The 18,242-nt window shown below is 51.1% G+C and overlaps 4 protein-coding genes across 4 annotated transcripts; 2 read left to right on the forward strand and 2 right to left on the reverse strand.

Moving 5' to 3' along the window:
• Positions 1–1,416: 1,416 nt before the first annotated feature.
• AtWU_04104 (uncharacterized protein) lies at positions 1,417–4,250 on the reverse strand (the record flags this gene model as incomplete). Its single annotated transcript, XM_035499215.1, has 2 exons — positions 1,417–3,552; positions 3,657–4,250. The coding sequence occupies 2 exons, from the start codon at positions 4,248–4,250 to the stop codon at positions 1,417–1,419; spliced, it is 2,730 nt and encodes a 909-aa protein (XP_035355108.1).
• A 4,167-nt stretch (positions 4,251–8,417) lies between these two features.
• Positions 8,418–9,914, forward strand: AtWU_04105 (aminotransferase-like domain-containing protein; the record flags this gene model as incomplete). The annotated part of the gene is made up of 3 exons (XM_035499216.1): positions 8,418–8,891; positions 8,988–9,385; positions 9,467–9,914. 3 exons carry the CDS (start codon positions 8,418–8,420, stop codon positions 9,912–9,914), a joined length of 1,320 nt encoding a protein of 439 aa, XP_035355109.1.
• A 1,435-nt stretch (positions 9,915–11,349) lies between these two features.
• On the reverse strand, positions 11,350–11,842 carry AtWU_04106 (uncharacterized protein; the record flags this gene model as incomplete). Its single annotated transcript, XM_035499217.1, has 2 exons — positions 11,350–11,637; positions 11,690–11,842. The coding sequence occupies 2 exons, from the start codon at positions 11,840–11,842 to the stop codon at positions 11,350–11,352; spliced, it is 441 nt and encodes a 146-aa protein (XP_035355110.1).
• A 1,203-nt stretch (positions 11,843–13,045) lies between these two features.
• On the forward strand, positions 13,046–15,956 carry exgO (exo-beta-1,3-glucanase Exg0; the record flags this gene model as incomplete). The annotated part of the gene is made up of 2 exons (XM_035499218.1): positions 13,046–13,286; positions 13,336–15,956. The coding sequence occupies 2 exons, from the start codon at positions 13,046–13,048 to the stop codon at positions 15,954–15,956; spliced, it is 2,862 nt and encodes a 953-aa protein (XP_035355111.1).
• Positions 15,957–18,242: the final 2,286 nt, after the last annotated feature.

Below are 18,242 nucleotides of genomic sequence, written 5' to 3' on the forward strand. Positions count from 1 at the left end.
AAGCAATATCGATACTTTGGTAGCATCGAAACTTTATCGGACAGTCCAGTATTCCGTGCACGATGCACCAACAACCATGGTTCCTTCCCCCGCCCGGGGTAATTTATCCAATTTTGCATATGCTACAGTGAGAATCCAAATAAATGAACAAATTCATAAGAACATAAAAATAAAAATGATTAGATTAACATCGATGAATTAATAAATAAGAAAAGATATATACTCCAGCTCTCAAATAATTAGAAAATAAAAAAAGGCAAGGGCGGACAAAAGAAGGAATGGAGGGAGGATGGTGGCCCACATACCACGATCCCTTGAATTTCACACATTCTGGCAAGATTCATAATCTGAAGTCAAGTGATGATTATACTATTTTAAATTGAATAGCATGGACCAAGGTCAATGAAATCAATTGCCTTCTTCGTAGTTGTTGACGAATCTGTTTCTTGGGCGTCTCGTGCATTTGTCCTTCCGTAATATGATAGCCAATGCTTACTAGATTCGAGAGTGGCAGTCTTCAATTGTATTTAGATAATCTGTATGCGTAGTGCTCATACACGTGGGGACATATATATGATTGATATGATGACACCAAGGATGACTATGAACCCACATGACAAGCAGCATAGCATCTCCAACTGCGAAGAACGAGGACATGATCGAAAGCTATCAAGGGAGTACTACGATTATATCGCAACGCAATATGCTACGTACCCAATCCACCACATTGGGGAATTGGGCAATGCTCTGAGCGATTACTCGTGCAATATATGGGAGGCTTCATGTCATAACCCAATCATCACCGAAAGAGGTACACTATATTAATCGGTCCCACATGGACCTATTATCTCTATCCCTTCTAGGAGTGACTAATAGTAAATAACCACAAATGGGGGCTGTCCTTCACAGTCACCGAAGGCAATGGAAAGAACAACGGCCAAAATTAAAAGCACAAGGCAAGGGAGCGAAGCCAGGCTATGCGATCGAAGGAGGGACGTGGCAGAGATGGTGGAGAGGAAAATAATCAAAAAAGAAAACAAGTCATGCTTCCAATGTCATCGGTCCAATGCGTGCATGCTGCCGAATATCAAACATTCGGCCGTGTCTTGCCTGTTAATTCTGACCCGGGAAAAAAGATTCAGATAGATGCTCATTTACGCCGTTCCAGCCTTTTGCTTCAAAGTCACTTGTGCACGCCCATTACTAGTGGTAGGAAAATTTGCAATAGAAACAAGAAAGGAAAGTGCAAGGACAACAGAACACAAAAGCTGAAACGACCATGGTTAGTAATGCAGTGGTGGGGGAAGAAGATGAAATAAAAAACAAAGATCGAGAACAGCTGAGAACAAAAAGGGGACACAAAATGCGCAGGGTCCCCCTAAAGACATTATACACACACAAAGACGCAGCACTTTTTTATTTCTTCTTCTGGTTGGGAACCTGCTTGAGGATATCGTCAAAACTCATGTTGGGGTTGAACCGACTGATGGGCCGAGCCGGGGCTTCCATCGGTGCTACGCCCATGGGTAGCGGCAGAGCCTCGAGACCGGGGTAGATCGAATGACGATGTTCCGCCCTCCGGTTCATACCAGGAGAGTTCAGTCGGGGAATAGCCGGTGGTGGTGTGAGGCCAGTGGGGCTCATGAGGGGAGTCCCTTGACCCTGTTGTTGCTGCTGCTGTTGCTGCGGCTGTTCGGATGACGAATCTGCCGACGACTGTTGCGCCTGGTAAGGGGAAGAAAGGGACGACTCGTTGTCATATGGATCTTCAATGGTCGGAGGGGCCAAGATTGCATCCTTCTCAGCCCACTGCTCGGCCACTTGCCAGCAGTGACTGCGTCGGTAGATACCCTCTACTCCGTTGATCACAACGTCAGAGGGCAGACTAACAACACCAGCTCCACCTGCGACACCAAACCAGCTGCGCGCGGTCTTGCTATCGCCGCCGATCCAGGGCGCACCGCCGCGAGGGGCAATACAGAGGAAGTACTCCACCCCATCCACGTACTTGACGTCCTGAACATCAACAACGACAAGGGGCAGCGATTGGATAACACAGTAGAGGAAGATCCATTGGCCACACCGGAAATCGATCATGTCGTTGACAGTCTTTCCGTGGGCGCATCGACGCTCGAACTGCATGAAGGCCTCGATGAAGGGGGTGGGCTTCATAGCCTCCCGTGTATACGAGTCCATGAGCACAGCGTTGATGTCTGCGTCCTTGAGCTTCTTGGCCTTCTTCTTGGCCTCCTTCTTAGCATCCATAGGCTTCCGCTCCAGAGCCTGCAGTGAGGGGTACTGCGGAATGTCAAAAGGAATCGGTGGCTGGACAGGAGGTGTACTCCGATCGTACTCGCTCATGATCTGTCGGAGGGCCCGGGTCATCATTTCATCAGGGTCCGACGTTTCAGATCCTTCCGCAGCCATGTCCAGTGTCCGAGTGGTTAGGGAGTTACGATCGACCAGCATGTCGTAAAGGTTAGCAAAGTCATTGTAGAGATCCCGGACAACCTGGCGATTGAGTCCGCTTTCTTCGAACTGATTCTTCTTGGAGCGTGCTTTGGGCGGCCACGAGCCGTACTTCTGCCGGTAGTACTGCATGGTGAATCGCCGGAACTCCATAAATGCGATCTTCCAGTTTTTGAACCGCACGACCTTGCTTTCGGCCGAAGTAGCCGAGTTGGCGAAACCGGAGAATACGGAAGGGAAATCGAAGTCATCAAGCTTACTGTACAGGACACGCAGACGAGTGTCCAGGTCGATGAAACCACGCTCCAGTCGCTTCTGCGTGACAGGGCTGATGAGGCCATACTTGGGGCTTCTCAGCTGCTTCAGTTCGTCCAGCTTACCGACTCCATGCACGAACCCCTCGAGATAGAGGGGGAAGAAGCGGAGTCGTTCTCCAAGAACAATAGCCTCGATGGTCTTCTCACGACTCTTCCGTACATCAGCTAGCCTCAGCTCCTCGCAGTAGTTTCCAAAACTGGTAGTTGCCGTCTCGCCGAAGTTGGTATGATCGAAGTTGGTAAACTCGAACCGGGACAGCAGCGTAGCGACGTCCATGAAGATCGAAAAGAGCGAGGGTGACCGGGAGGTGGCGATCAAAGATTGTCCCAATAGGAATGCAAAAAGGTTGCGGAACAAAAGGAGGGTTTCGGTGTCCTCCTGCGAGATCCGACTACTAGGGCTGGACACATCGCTGTTCAAGGGAATTGGAAGATAGAGATGGAACTCCTGGAACTCATCCTGGCCGTCATCCTCCATATACGCCATTCTCCTGCTACCGGAGCTGTCGTTGTCATTTTCGGCTAAGGGATCCTGAGGTGTCAACGGAGGCGAACCCGGACCAGCCACGGGGCTGCTCAACGACATTGTGCGAGTCTGTTGGTCGAGGGCGTTGAGATTTCTGACATCGTTGCTTACAGCCAAATCACGTAGTGATGGTGATTCAACAAAAACCGTGCGGTGGACTTTGAAGGAGGCAGGTCTGCCGGTGTTCTGGGGGAACAGGTAGACATAGGTATCACCACTCTCGTTCCAGAGTTCGGGAATCTAGCCAAGAGAGGTTACAGTTAGCCAGGAACTTACGAAAAAGTCGGGAAAAGTCCCCCCTGTAGCGTTTTCGCACAACAGCTCAAGGCGGTTTCAGTACGTACCTGGTCTCCCCGGGCCAACGGCTCCAGATCGTAGAGGATCTTTTGTTCCAACCCGGCAATCCAGGCACTGGGTCCCGCAGTGGTAGTGGCCGGTCGGGGATCTACAGAGCTCGCGCGCGCCCGTCCAGGCATCCAGCTCCGTCTCTTCGATGAAGATGAAGGGGTTCCGGGGCGCGAATCGGGACCTGAACCGGGTACAAACAGACCCGCGGCACTGGAGGGTCGACTGCCACTTCTTCCGCGACCCCTGCTCTGGGGCCTGCCATCTGGAGAGTTGTGAGCGCTGTTGGCCAGGTCCTGGTTCACAGCTAGTAGCGACGGGGGTGGCTGCAGCGGTTCATCCAAATCGAAGCCATCGTTGGGGATGGGGGATACGGGCGTCCGAGCGTCTGCATAGTCGCTTTGAGGGTTGGAGACTGCACGAATGGGTCGGGAGGCGCTTCGCGGGCGTGCATCCTGCGGCAGCTGGTCGGGGGAGGAGGGTTTCGGAAGGTTCGGAGATGCAGGCGATGATGGAATAGAGCTATCCCTGTTGGACCCCAGGGAAAACAGGGACGAGATGCGCTTGGCGGACTTGACCGGAGCAGACAGCATCTTCAAGGCCGCTGGCTAGTTGGGGGGCAGAAGAGAAGGGTCAGTTCCCCGGGCGCAATGGAGAGTTGTGCACGAAGCCGTGAACAAACAATTGGGGGGGTGACGAGGAAAGACAAGAAGTCGAGACGAAGACACACCGTCGGGTAGAGGGGAAGTATGACGGGGAAGCACCACCAGGCGCTGGCAGTGGCAGGGACGGCACTTACCTTAACAAGTGCAGAAAGCAAGAATGCGGCCAACCATGCAAAAACCCTCTAGACAGCAGACGGGTTTGAACGAAGAATCCGCGGCGGGCGACTGGTGTAAGTCGCTCGACGTGGATTGAGGAATGGATCGGCAGGAGGGATCCAGAAAGAGGGGGGAAGAGTGAGGAGGGAGGAATGAGGAAAGGTTTTCTGGGCTGGTGGTTTGTTTGGTGGTTCTCTCCGCGGAAGCCGGATACAGCAGCAAAAAATGGAGGAGACAGCTGAAGGGGAAGAATTGAGGCTATCGCCAGAAGCAGCGAGAGAGGATCTTTTTCTTCAAAAGAAAAAAAGAAAAAGAAAAAGAACGGAGATGACGGCAATAATATCGAGAGAGGGTAAAAAAGAAAAATATATTCTCCTAAGAAACCCAAACGAAGGACGAGAAAAAAAATAAAAACCGAAAAATAGAATAAAATCGAAAAATAAAAACCCAACGAGACGGGAACTTAGCGAACAGACGCAAAGCAGAAGAGGGGGAAAGAGAAACAGAAGTCAGTGAGGACTGAGTAAGTATTGATGTTACCCAGAGAGGGAAAAGGCTGGTATGGTTTATTGAAGGCAACAGGTTATTATTAAGCCCTCCAATGGACGAGTATTTTTAACCCACGAGTGGAGCCACGGCAGCAGGAGGGATTGAGGAACTCTGATTGTGCATCAGATTCAAATCACAACCTCTGCTACGGATGATGTGATTGATGGTTCGGTGGTGGTGTAGTGGTTAGGGGATGGATGGGGAAAAGTGGAAGAAGAAGAAGAAGAAGAAGAAGAAGAAGAAGGGAAAATCAACCAGAAGGGTTCCAGGGAGACCCCCTCCCAAAGTGATGATGGTGATGATTTATAGAGCCGAAGTAAATCCAGCAGGACCCGAACTAGGAAGAGCTAAAAGGCGCAGTGGTTCCTCTTATTATTCACCAGTTCGTGTTGGATAATATAATGATCCTGATGTTCTAGGGCCAGTTTAGCTGGTCTGCTGTTCGTTCTTTGGGCTTCCGGTGGGTTTCGACCAGTGGGGAATGTTGCTCTTAGCAGTTTCTTCTACTGTACGGAGTAAATAACTTAAGCCCAACGGAGGTTGCCATCGAACCACTTTATATGATCTCATTTCCTTTGGCTCTCCTCGCCATCTCCCGTTTGTTTCCCAACTAAAACTACTTATCCCTAACCCCTCCATCCGTGGGTTTCCTACTGGAGACTGGAGACTGGAGACTAGGGAGTTTGTTAGCTTAACTCGCACTTTGTTCGGTAGGCGCAAGGTGTGTGAGTGAGAGTGAGTGTGAGTGTGAGTGGGCTGGCCAGAGGCAGTGCAGTGTTTCTGGTTCAGGAGGCTGATGCTCATCGGGTCAGAGCCAGTCAGGATGCGACGGGGCCCTCCTCCTTCCATCTTCCATGCAATCGTCGTGGGGGTTCGGGACGAGTTGTCTGCAACTAACTACTCCTACTCACTATTACTATTCTACTAAGGCTGCCAGTTGTTCGTTCTATTTATTCCTCGGATTCCCAGCTCTCTCCTGGCTCCTGTTGCGTGGTTGGTAGTAGCTTAAGCAACAGAGTAGCATTGCTTACTGTGTCTACGGGTGCATGTACCTTGTAAGTATACCTCAAGGCAGAAACATTCATTCACTGCATGGGGTTTCATTCATTGGTTTTGTCTATGCTGTTCATTTTTCTGGACCTTTTGTAGTACATTTCCCCTTGTTGTCCTGAGAATTTACTTTTTTCCCTGTGACATCCATCGTCAGCCTCTCCTCTGCGATTCGCATTCATGCTCTCGCAAGGCGTTGTGCCTGCAGCCTCAGGAATTGCAATACGGACTGATGATCGGATGACGGAATCTCGGCAGATATCCACTCTCACCGATACAAGCGCTTTCCCATTCATAAGTTGGGTCTCCTCATTCATAGTCTGATTCTCCTTTCAGAGTCAGCCATTGATTTCCACCCCTCTCTCTTCTCCGGTTCGGCCAACCATGGACGGGACTCGATCCGTTTCCTTGGTCGGTCATGTTTCCGACTGACTTGTCTACCTCACCATTTAATATATAGTCTGCTTGGATCCGTCTACACGGTCCCTCTTCGAAGTTAGTAGTAATAGTAGTTTGAAAAAAAAAGCGCACTCTCCCCTTTCTGGCCCAGTGAAAACCTGCGCGATTACGACCTTAGTCTACAACCGGAAAGTCTGTGACAAAAGGAGAGGCACCGCAGCCATGACAGGTGGATTGGCATCTCCGATCCAGGGGCTATCGGACTCCGCCATGCTTACCACAAACTCACACAACATACCTTGAGTTGCCGCTGGCACGTCGCACTGGAATCCAGCCAAGCGAGAAAACCTGCCGACAATTTCCACTGCAGAGAAACCGACAGCTCGCCATCGTTAATCAGTACCAATCGATGGATAGATCAGTACGCCATGCTTGCCTTGTCCTCTTTCATTGGACTGGCAAGTAATAAACAAGAGAAAATATCTACTAGTCGTCCTGCCAGAGAGGCAACTTATTGGGAAGATCTAAGCTACTAGACCTAAAAGAGGCGGGAGGGAGAGGGAGGGAGAAGCTAAGAATAGTAGCCACCACCACCGGTCCTTCGTGGTACCTACTTTTACTTTTTATTCTATTTTTTTTCCAATTTGTTTGCTAGTATCTACTCCGTACTTACTCACTACTCTGTCTTTTCCTTCCTTTTCATTTCTATGCGATTCTTTCCCTTGCTTGGCTTGCCTGCTTAAGTAGAGGCGCTAACCAGCGGCGCTACTGTACGGGGAAAACTCAGAAGAGAGATGCTTCATCTCTAGCGCTGTGCCTGCATTACCCGACATGGAAATAGAAGCCACGCACTCGGACATACGTAAGTTACTGCGTCCTGAAAGTGATGCCTAGGTTGACGTTGTCCGATCGGGTCTTTGACCCCGTAGCCCATTTCGATTGATCCGGGTGAGCCATGGGTGTTTTACTTTGGGGAATGGACGTGTCATCCTTATTGATCTGGGCCTTGGGACCTCAGGCAGCTCCTTTATGTATAGTACCCCGTCTGTATTCCCGGAGCGCCCGCCTCACGCATCTTTTGCATAACTCCCGAGCAGCCAACCCCTTTGGGGCAACTACCTATATACGTACTAGTAGTACTTACTGTGGTCAAGGTTTCTCAACTCCAACCAACCGTTCCCCAGTAGTTAATTATTGCATAATCGATAATCATAATAGATAATTAATAATCAATAATGTTATATTAACTATTTCGTACAGAGATAATGGATAATATGCTCCTCTGAAACTGCTCCATCTAATCTCCAAAACTAGCCCGTTCTTTTCATCCTCCTCTTTCCTCCTGACGGGGAGTGACCGAGCGCCCTGAAGATGCCGCACCGGCATCGGGCGGTGCGAAGACAGGATCTGCCCCGCGCCCTGAACAAATACCCCGTGACTTGGTCCCGTCGGCTACGGAACTTCCGTTGTTCCCCCCTTTAGACTGCTTCCAGAAGCCGAAGTCACACCAAAGTCATGGATGAATGCCCCTCCTGATCCGCTTACTTACGCGATGCTTTTCTCTTGACTAACGAGTCATCATTGACTTACTAATTTTGTGACTGGATAGAGATACTATATCACCCCAATTAAGTCCACTAACTTCTTTGGTGACTGCCAAGGACTGTTCTGGGAAAGTAGAGTCGTTCATCATCCAGAGTCACTCTATCGTTATCAATTTATATAGCGACGGAAGACAAACCACACCACTACCTGAGACAACACATAATATATAACAGTTGCTGTTATACGTGCCAGGCCCCGCATATTGGAGCTTCTGACGACTACCATTACTCATCACCAAATCAATCCAAGTCACCGATCTAATCACTATTCAAAGAAATACTATCTACTACTATTTCGTAGTACTTGGACCTGTCACGCAACCAACCAACCAACATCATGGACATTGAGCAGGTCGATCTTTCCCGTGGTTGGCCCAACCCCGCCTTGCTGCCCACGACGGCCTTGGCTGAGGCCTCTGCGAAAGTGTTGGCCACCCCGGCCATTTGGACACCGGCCTTGATGTATGGCCCTGATGAAGGGTACCAGCCGTTGCGCGAACACATCGCTCGCTGGCTAACGACGTTCTACCAGCCACGCGACCGCATCACTCCCGAACGCATTTGCATCACGGGTGGCGCCAGTCAGAATGTAGCCTGTATCCTGCAGGTCTTTACTGATCCTGTCTACACACGCAATGTTTGGATGGTTGCACCCGCCTATCATCTATCCTTTCGCATCTTCGATGATTCCGGGTTCACTGGTCGCCTGAGGGCGGTTCCCCAGCGTGATGCGGGGTTGGATTTGGCCTATCTCCAACAGGAGCTGCTTATTGCCGAGGAGCGGGCAAGGAGGGAAAATAATAACGCACCGGTACGTTGGTTTGCTTTGGTCTGCAGATGGACGTTTACGTCCTGCATTTTGAGGGTTTAAGGGGACTGCAATGGCTCATATGACTGACTCCTACAGAACTACAAACCTACTAGGCCATGGGGTAAAGTCTACAAGCATGTCATCTACGCTACCCCCACCTTTTCCAACCCGTCGACGCTCACCATGTCCTTGCCTGATCGGGAGAATCTGGTTCGTCTTGCGCGAGAATTTGACGCCTTGATCATCGCCGATGATGTCTATGACTTCCTTCAGTGGTCACCCGACCCAGCTAAGACATTACCGCAGCCCAACAGGGCGCATCTACCCCGTCTGGTGGATGTGGACCGCTATCTGGATGGGGGACCCGGGGATGACTGGGGTAATGTAGTGAGCAATGGAAGTTTCAGCAAGCTGATCGGACCCGGAATGCGGACAGGTTGGGCGGAGGCTACCGAGAAGGTAGCGTATGGTCTGTCACAAGCGTGCGTGATCCCGTGAGGTGGTCTTGCTGGCTGCTCTCGCTTGTCCCTTGCTTTACTCTCCCCTACCTGGTAGGCTAACTTTTCCCTGGACAGAGGCTCAAGCCGGTCCGGAGGCGCACCATCGCATATGTGCGCCGCTATCATCGCGCAGCTGTTCCCCACGGGGATTGTACAAGACTTCATTGGCGGTGTTTTGCAACCGGCGTACGCCCGCCGCTACCACCGGATGATGTCTGCCATACGTGAGCATCTTGTTCCCCTCGGCGTGGGGCTTCCCCCAGTTCCTGATGTGGCAGGGGGTTACTTTATCTGGCTTCGACTCCCACACCCATTACGGTCGAGCGAGCTTGTACCCATCGCACTGCGCGAACAGAATTTGATCGTAGCACCTGGTAATGTCTTTCGGATAGATGGAGATGCGGCAGGAGACAAGAACGATTTTGACGACGGTATGCGCCTCTGTTTCGCGTGGGAGCGGGAGGATAAGCTCGAAGAGGGGGTGCGTCGACTTGCATCGGTCATTCGTGAAGCTCTCAAGTAAACCCAATGCTGGCGGCCGCTGCGATGATGGCTACCAAGGGTGGACGGGCGGATCGGACCGCCTACGACCTTGGTCTGGAAGAACTGTAGTATGTTGTTGATTATGGACGAACCACACACCCCGTTACAGGATAGTCAGTCAGTGCCGAAAGGTTGAAAACTCGTCACGCCCCAGATTATCTCTCCTTGGCGCAAGATGAGAAAGAATGGCCTGGGGTCGAGTGATGCGGACGGAGGCGGTGGGCGGCCAGTCAAGGCGCGAGGCCGGGGAAGGCAGATGACTCGGGGCGAGCATCTGCACGGCACCTGCAGCCAACTTGCATATATAGACCGCAGTAGCGCAGTCAGGGCACTTTTGGAATCACTGGCTACAGGCCAAACATCACGCTTTCCCGACACACATTGTTCAGCGCCTACTCCTGCAGCACAATGCTTGAGGAACCTTGGTCTTTTTTTTTTTTCCTGCCCGGAATGGACGCGTCAAATAACTCCTTGTGCCAAGGGATGCCGCTGCGGAATCAGACGGGCACCGCACACATTCTTCACGCGTTCCAAACCCAGAATCGTTGTCTAGCTAAATCATCCAAACATGGCGGAGTTCAACAAACAATCCGGCTTCCGGGCCGACCGTCTAGATAATCAGGACTTTTGGTCGAGTCCGCAACGCTGTACAACTTTCTGGACCATGCAGGTGATTACTGCTGCTGCCGAGGCTAGACTAGTTGATGACTAGGTGTTTCACGGGCAGACCACGACCCAAGGTTAGCGGCCGATCAGTCGGGTTGGGTTAATTAAGGAAGAAGACTGTCTCCTCTGCGGAAAGCTTGGTGCACTGATTCCTTACCCACCGTGTAGGATATTTTTATCTCGATCGAGGGGAAAAGAGACGGGAAGACTGAGACATATCGGACCGTGGACTTGGCTATCTATCTACTTTGTAGTATCATGTAACCTCTATATGAGAAGGAGATTCAAGTTGTAAGTAGAGCACCAGTTAACCCTTAACCCATTCTTTATTGGTGGGAGAGAAATGGTTAGTTAATTTCTGGATTTTGCCCCTGGATGATCCCCCCTCAGCTCACTCTCACTTTCTCGCCTCTCTTTCCCTCGCCCGGGCCCACCCGTCCATGCAGGACCAACCTTTTTTTCTTCCCGCCTGAGTCAAGGTATCTACCAACCTTGAATCCAAGGGACTGGCTGACGACTAATTCTATACTTAAAACAGCATGTACAAAAGTATAATCCGCCGAGAGTATACGTACTTATGGCTCTGCCAATGGAACAATTAGCTTTCTCGCCATGGACTAGATATATCTGACGCAGCAAGTGAAGCTTATCGAGATGAGGATGCCACGGCTGCCCGGGAGCACCGACATTACTGCCCAGACTGGCGTCGGGGGAACAATGGACCACGAGGAATGTCTAGACCTGCTCGATCAGGCAGCCTCCCCCAGCACTGCAATCACAGTGGAAAACTGGTGAGGAGAGCCCGAAATTTCGTCCCCATCGAGACATACCGTATGGCGGGTCAAATGCAGCATGGCAGAGGAGGTGTTCCGTCCACAGGGTTCGCCATCCATACCAATGCCTGAGTCTAGTGCGTAGCGACCAGCTCGCTGCCCTGGCGCGCTGTCAAACGGGCGAATTCCAGCAGCAACAAGCCATGCCGGACGATCGGCTCTGCAGCCATGGCCGAGCGATTGAAATGCCCAGTTGTCTTCGATCTGGGCCACGGCGAATATGTTGATCAAAACCCTGCCAGGTATATTAGTCTACCGGGTCCGCTGATCGACTGGGGATTTTGATCTTTTCCTTTGGCTTGTTTCCTCCTCTTCCTGCCACCTCCTCCTCTCCTTTTCCGACTCCCTGGGCTTGTGCTTTTCGGATCGGATCAGATTTCGTTCGTTTTCTTTGTCGCCTACGCAGCATTGGGAGGTAGCCTATCCCTCGTTCAGTCACTAGTTACGGTTTAGTAGAGAGTCCCACGACTCTCTGCCATTCGCTCTCTTCGGTCGTTCCTTGAATATCCGGCAGCCTAGACTATCTGGCCCACCAGTATTGAGGAGTAGGACTAGTATAGTAGTGCGTGTGTGTGAGTGTATACAACTACACACGCGAGCTTCGGTAGGTAATTAGTCCATTGCAGACTGTCCCCTCCCGCACTTTCTCCCCACCATCACCACCATCTTCACCACACACAAGCTCTCTGCATGGCCCACCATGCATGACTCCAGGCAGTTCGGCAGAGTGCAATACTCCCGCTACGAGGAATATCATGTCTATAGCAAGCGACCGCTAGAAAGATTGCCACCAATGAATCCCGACTGACCCCCGTCTAGTGCTTTATCGACTCGTTTCATCCCCTGACCCAGGCGTTTCAAGCAGCGGTCGGCAGACGACGACTATCGCAGCTAATTGGTGTGAGTGGAGCGATCGGGGCGCGTGATTGGACCTTCAGCAGCTTTTCTTGCAGACGGACCTCCACCATCTGGCGATAGTCAAGCAGTAATTTCCAGCGACGGACAAGGCATCGCAGTCCAGCCAGAACCAATCGTCGGGTCAGGAACGGGGCAAGTTTGTGTGCCTGGATCCATTGGTCCCTCCCGCGGGTGCCAGCAAATCTTCTGTTCCCTCCCCCCTCCACTTTATCCCGGGTGTAATAACCTTCATTTACATCGGCCGTTCCCTTCATATCCTAGCTTTGTCGTTTCTTTTTTATTCTCTTTCCCCCGTCCTTTCTTTTCCCTCGTCAGTTGTGTCTGTCTTTGTCGTCGGAAAGAGGCAGTTTCCGAGTGTTACTGTCTTGCTGTGTGTGTTGTGTTTTTGTGTGTTTTATTACATTCATTCCTTTTCTACTACATCTTTCTCCCCTGGCGGCTGATTTGCGCCCCCATACATTCCTTGCTCTTCCCTACTTACTACTACTCCAAGTACAACATCCTATCCAGTCCACCGTCTGACCCCGTCGTGTGACAGACCACTTCTGTTGGTGCTCACACGATCGTGTCTGGATATTACTTCAGTACTGGTTACTGAAGTGTTGGTCGCTCGTCAGCGTTCCTCCTTACTATATTACTGTCCCTTCTCGCTCTTCAGTTCTCTGCCGGTCCAGTGAACCTCGCTGTCTTGACGATGGCGTCTCTCCACACTTCCATCATGTTGTTTGTGTCGTACGTCTGTCTGCTACTGAGTGTGCCAGTGGCCTTGGTCAATGCTGTCCCTACGGCCGGGTCTGTCGACGTGACATCGCATCTCGCGGTGCGCGCCTCCGACTACTGGGTTGGAACGATCAAGCGTCAGGGCACTGTGCCCTTTGGCAACACCACGAGCAGCTATGCAATCTACCGCAACGTCAAGGATTATGGTGCCAAGGGTGAGTAAGACCTCCTTACATGGCTGGTATTTGATGCTGACTACTGCAGGTGACGGATCTACCGATGATACTGATGCGATCAACAAGGCCATCTCCTCTGGTGGCCGCTGTGGTTCCGGTTGTGACTCGTCTACCACTACCCCAGCCCTAGTGTACTTCCCCGCAGGTACCTACGTGGTGTCCAAGCCTATTGTGCAGTACTACTACACCCAGATGGTCGGCGATGCCAACGATTTGCCTGTCCTCAAGGCTGCCTCGAGCTTCAGCGGTATGGCCGTCATTGATGCCGACCCCTACGACAGCAATGGCGACAACTGGTACACCAACCAGAACAACTTCTTCCGTGCCGTTCGCAACTTCGTCATTGATCTAACCGCTATGCCCGCTTCCTCGGGTGCTGGTATCCACTGGCAGGTCGGACAGGCCACCAGTCTGCAGAACATCCGCTTCGAGATGGTCAAGGGTGGCACCAACAACAAGCAGCAGGGTATCTTCATGGACAACGGATCCGGTGGCTTCATGTCCGACCTGACCTTCAACGGCGGTAACTATGGTGCCTTCTTCGGTAACCAGCAGTTCACCACCCGCAACCTGACCTTCAACGACTGTAACACCGCCATCTACATGAACTGGAACTGGGCCTGGACCTTCAAGTCGGTGTCTATCAACAACTGCCAGGTCGGCCTCAACATGTCCGCCTCTCCGTCCAACCAGACCGTGGGGTCTGTCCTGATGCTGGACAGCACGTTCACTAGCACTCCTACTGGTGTCGTGACTGCCTTCAGCAGCGACAGCATCCCCACCGGTGGCGGTGCCCTGGTCCTCGAAAACGTCGACTTCTCCGGCTCAACAGTTGCCATTGCAAGTGTGAACGGCGACACCATCCTCAAGGGTGGGTCCGTTGTCTCGAACTACGTGCAGGGCAATGTCTACACCCCGGGCAGCAGCAGCAACAGCAACAACAACAGCACCGTCACCAAGCGCTCCCCTGCCGTTCAGGCCGAGGATGTTCAGGTGATTACCCAGACTATCACCGAGACCATCACAGCCTGCGGTGCCGACTACGCCACTGAAACTGCTGCGGGTTCGTTCGGAACTGCCTCTGACGTCGGAGCGGAGAGTTCGACTACGACCGCCGCTGGTGGTGTGGTGCCTCTGTCGTCGATGTCTGTGCAGTACCCCGCCGCTGGAAGCTACAGCTGGGAAGGTTTTGACAGCGAAACCTCTCAGGCCACCACGGCCACCAACGAGGCTTCTGTCCCTGCTGCCGGAACTTCTGCTGGCTCGACTCCTGCTGAGCCTACTTCCCAGTCGGCCGGTGCTTCTATCGTCGCCCAGGGCTCCGGCTCTGCCTCGGCTGCTACCAGCACCTCGTCTTCCGGATCCTACTTCGGTACATCCAGCAACTCCACCGGCCAGTGCTCAACCAAGACCGTCACCAAGACCCGTATCGAGACCACCATTCCCTCCCAGGCTATGGCCAGCTCTCTTCTTACCAGCTCTGGCAGTGTCTTCGAGAAGTCCAAGCCTTTGTACGGTTCGTATGCCGCTTCGTCATTCGTCAGCGTCAAGTCGGCCGGTGCCAAGGGTGACGGTACCACCGATGACACGGCTATCATCCAGAGCGTCCTGAACAACGCCACCGAGGACCAGATCGTGTACTTCGACCACGGTGCCTACATCATCACCGACACCATCAAGGTTCCCAAGAACATCAAGATCACTGGTGAGGTGTGGCCCATGCTCATGGCGTATGGCGACAAGTTCTCCGACCAGAAGAACCCCATCCCTATGCTCCAGGTCGGTGAGGCCGGTGAGTCTGGCTCCGTTGAGATCAGTGACCTCGTCCTGGAGACCAAGGGCCCCGCTCCTGGTGCCATCCTGGTGCAGTGGAACCTCCAAGCTGCTTCCCAAGGCTCTGTTGGTATGTGGGATGTCCATGCCCGCATCGGTGGCTCTGCCGGCACTCAGCTTCAGTCCGACACCTGCGCGAAGACCCCCAGCCAGACCACCACACCCAACGAGAAGTGCATTGGCGCCTTCCTCCTCTTCCACGCCACCCAGAACGCCAGTGTCTACCTGGAGAACACCTGGTTCTGGACTGCTGACCACGACCTTGACGCTTCCGGCCACGGACAGATTAACATTTACAACGGCCGCGGTATCCTCCTCGAGAGTCAGGGTCCAGCTTGGCTGTATGGCACGGCTGCCGAACACAACCAGCTGTACAACTACCAGGTCTCTAACGCCAAGAACGTCTTCATGGGCTTGATCCAGACCGAGACTCCTTACTACCAGGCCAACCCCAACGCTCTGACTCCCTTCACTCCGCAGACCTCCTGGTCCGACCCCGACTTCTCGTACTGCACGACCGACTCCTGCCGCAAGGCCTGGGGTCTCCGTATCATCAACAGCTCCGAGACCTACATCTACGGTGCCGGTCTCTACAGCTTCTTCGACAACTATTCGCAGACATGTCTGGCCACGGAGTCCTGCCAGGAGAACATTGTTGAGGTGGACTGCTCCGACGTGCACATCTACGGACTGAGCACCAAGGCCAGCACCAACATGATCACCTCGTCCAGTGGCGATGGCCTTGTCCCGCAAGAGGGTAACGAGAGCACATACTGCTCGACGATCGCCTTGTTCGAGCAATCGTCATCTATTTAATTTGTGCTTTTACATCAGAGACAATACATACATACAGTGATAAAGCAGTTATTTGTTTCCTCGATGCCCTTGGAGGGAAGGGATCTTAGATGCATTTGGGATGGTTGATTGATTGTTGGGGAACACATACGGATATACCACTTTGTTGTTACATTTTATATTTTTGCCTACGTCCAATCATTTTATCCTTCTATTCTCACTCCCATTCGTTACATCTATTTGTTCCATACTGGCTTGGTAATTGAGGTGGTGGGGGTGGTAGCAGTAGAGGGGATTCGCATGTAGCTATACAGTAGTTGAAATAAAAGTCAATGATCAGATTGTTTCTATCATACTATGACGAAGTTAATCGTAGTTCTTCGCTTTACATGGTTCATTGACATTGATACATTCCATACCCCCATGGGCATTAACATTGTCCCTCCGTCACTACCTCCTAATTCTTAGTAGATAAACGACGATAGTTAAAATAATCCATCTACAATAGACCGTTTCATCTCTCCCCAACCTCCTCTGACTATCCCACCCATCTTTCCACTATTCCGTATCTGTATTATCAACTAATTCTTCCATCTAAGTCCCTCTTTCTCTTATTATCATCATTCTTTGGTGTTACTCACTACGTATCACACCCAAAAGCCACGACAATAACAACCCACACGACCAACATCACGAGAGAGACAAAGATACAAACCAACAATGTGGATCCCAGCAGATGGATGATTGTTACATTTCTTTCAGTTATTCTGCATTGTACATTGTGTTTATTCATTGTATTCATTTATTACCCTATTGCAGTATATGGTACAATGGCTATTATGCAGGTAGTTTATTTCATTGATTAGCTTGGCTGAAGAGTACCTGTGAATGAATATGTGGGTAGTGGGGTATTGTTGAATAACAGATATGAATAGGTCTATTGAGAAATTTATTAATTGTTTGATAATTAGGGGTCTTCCTACACTCAGTCTGTGTTTAAGGTGGGTTACTTGGGATGGTTGGGTTGGAGATGAGTAGGGTTGTAGTCAATCAATCAGATAGATTACCTAGTTTGCTTACTGTTCTGTGATGTGTGATCAGTTTGTTTAGGTTTTCTTCTGGTTGTTTATGAATGGTTCAGTGGTTGGTTATTCTCTTGATATTAAGAAGTATGATTTAGTTCTATTGACTCTAGTATTGAGTAAAATTATGGATGAGGTAGGGATATAGGGTCTTTTGTTTTCGGTTGTATGAGTAAGGGCGCAGAGGCATGCTGATATTACTCTATTGCATTGATGTTCTAGGGCGCGGATGGTTCTTTGGGGAAGGGAAATGAGGGAATTGTAGTCGTAGAGCGAAAGGAAGGTAGTGTTACGCTCTCTCTCTTTCTCTCTTTCGTTGAATTAAATATGATCGCATGATCGCAGTCATGTGTGTGTGTGTGTTGTTTGGTAAGAGAGGTGGTGCTTTCGGGGTTCTTTCCATCGTAGGGTAGGGCTAACCTGACTCGGCTGTGTAGCTGGGAGGACCGGTGGCTATTTGTTTGACTGGAAGTTAATGTAGCTGTGTCCATCTCTGAGTGTTAGCACAATTTGATCTGTCTCAAGTTCTCAGTGGTTGGCATTGCAGCAGTGCGATGCTGGATACGTATCTGCATTTCTTTGGATTTGTATGTGTGTAAAGAACGAAGATTTCCCCAGTTCCTTTCCTTTGAAAGTAGAGGGCTTAGAGCTGGTTGAGTTCGATCGGCCAGAATGACTGATCAGTATGGTCATCCAGTGTAGTGTGAGGTCGACCTGGAGGACAGTGTCTGGGAATTTGCAGTTCCCAATACCATCGAGTTCCGACTTGGGCACCAGCGGATTGGATTGATCAGATGACCCTCATGAAATCTGCGGGAGTATTCTGTTGCTTCTTGCAAAGGATGAGCACAGGAGCAGAAACACTACCTGCCATATCGCTTGGCCAACCAGAAGGACCTTGAAGCCAGCACTATTGAATGACGGGCGGCATCCAGAGACAGATGAGAAGCCTTTCACCGTTCGCACTTGCAAGAACAGAAAGCAATCTGCTGACTTGATCAATAAATTAATCCTGCCATGTAGGGGGAGAGGGGGCCGGGGTTTGGAAAAATCCTCATCCTGGTTGGAGCAGAGATATGCAGTACTCCTTACCCTGCTAGGAAAAGTGGAGGAAGCACCTGAGGAGTGAATGGTATGAGATGTATGAACCAGGGCAAGACATGTGGGTGGACAACGTCCGAGCCAAGAAAGAATACCAGCATCCTCAACCCTGCTGTTGCTAACT

This window comes from Aspergillus tubingensis (assembly GCF_013340325.1).
Source record: "Aspergillus tubingensis WU-2223L DNA, scaffold_6, whole genome shotgun sequence".
Taxonomy (NCBI): domain Eukaryota; kingdom Fungi; phylum Ascomycota; class Eurotiomycetes; order Eurotiales; family Aspergillaceae; genus Aspergillus; species Aspergillus tubingensis.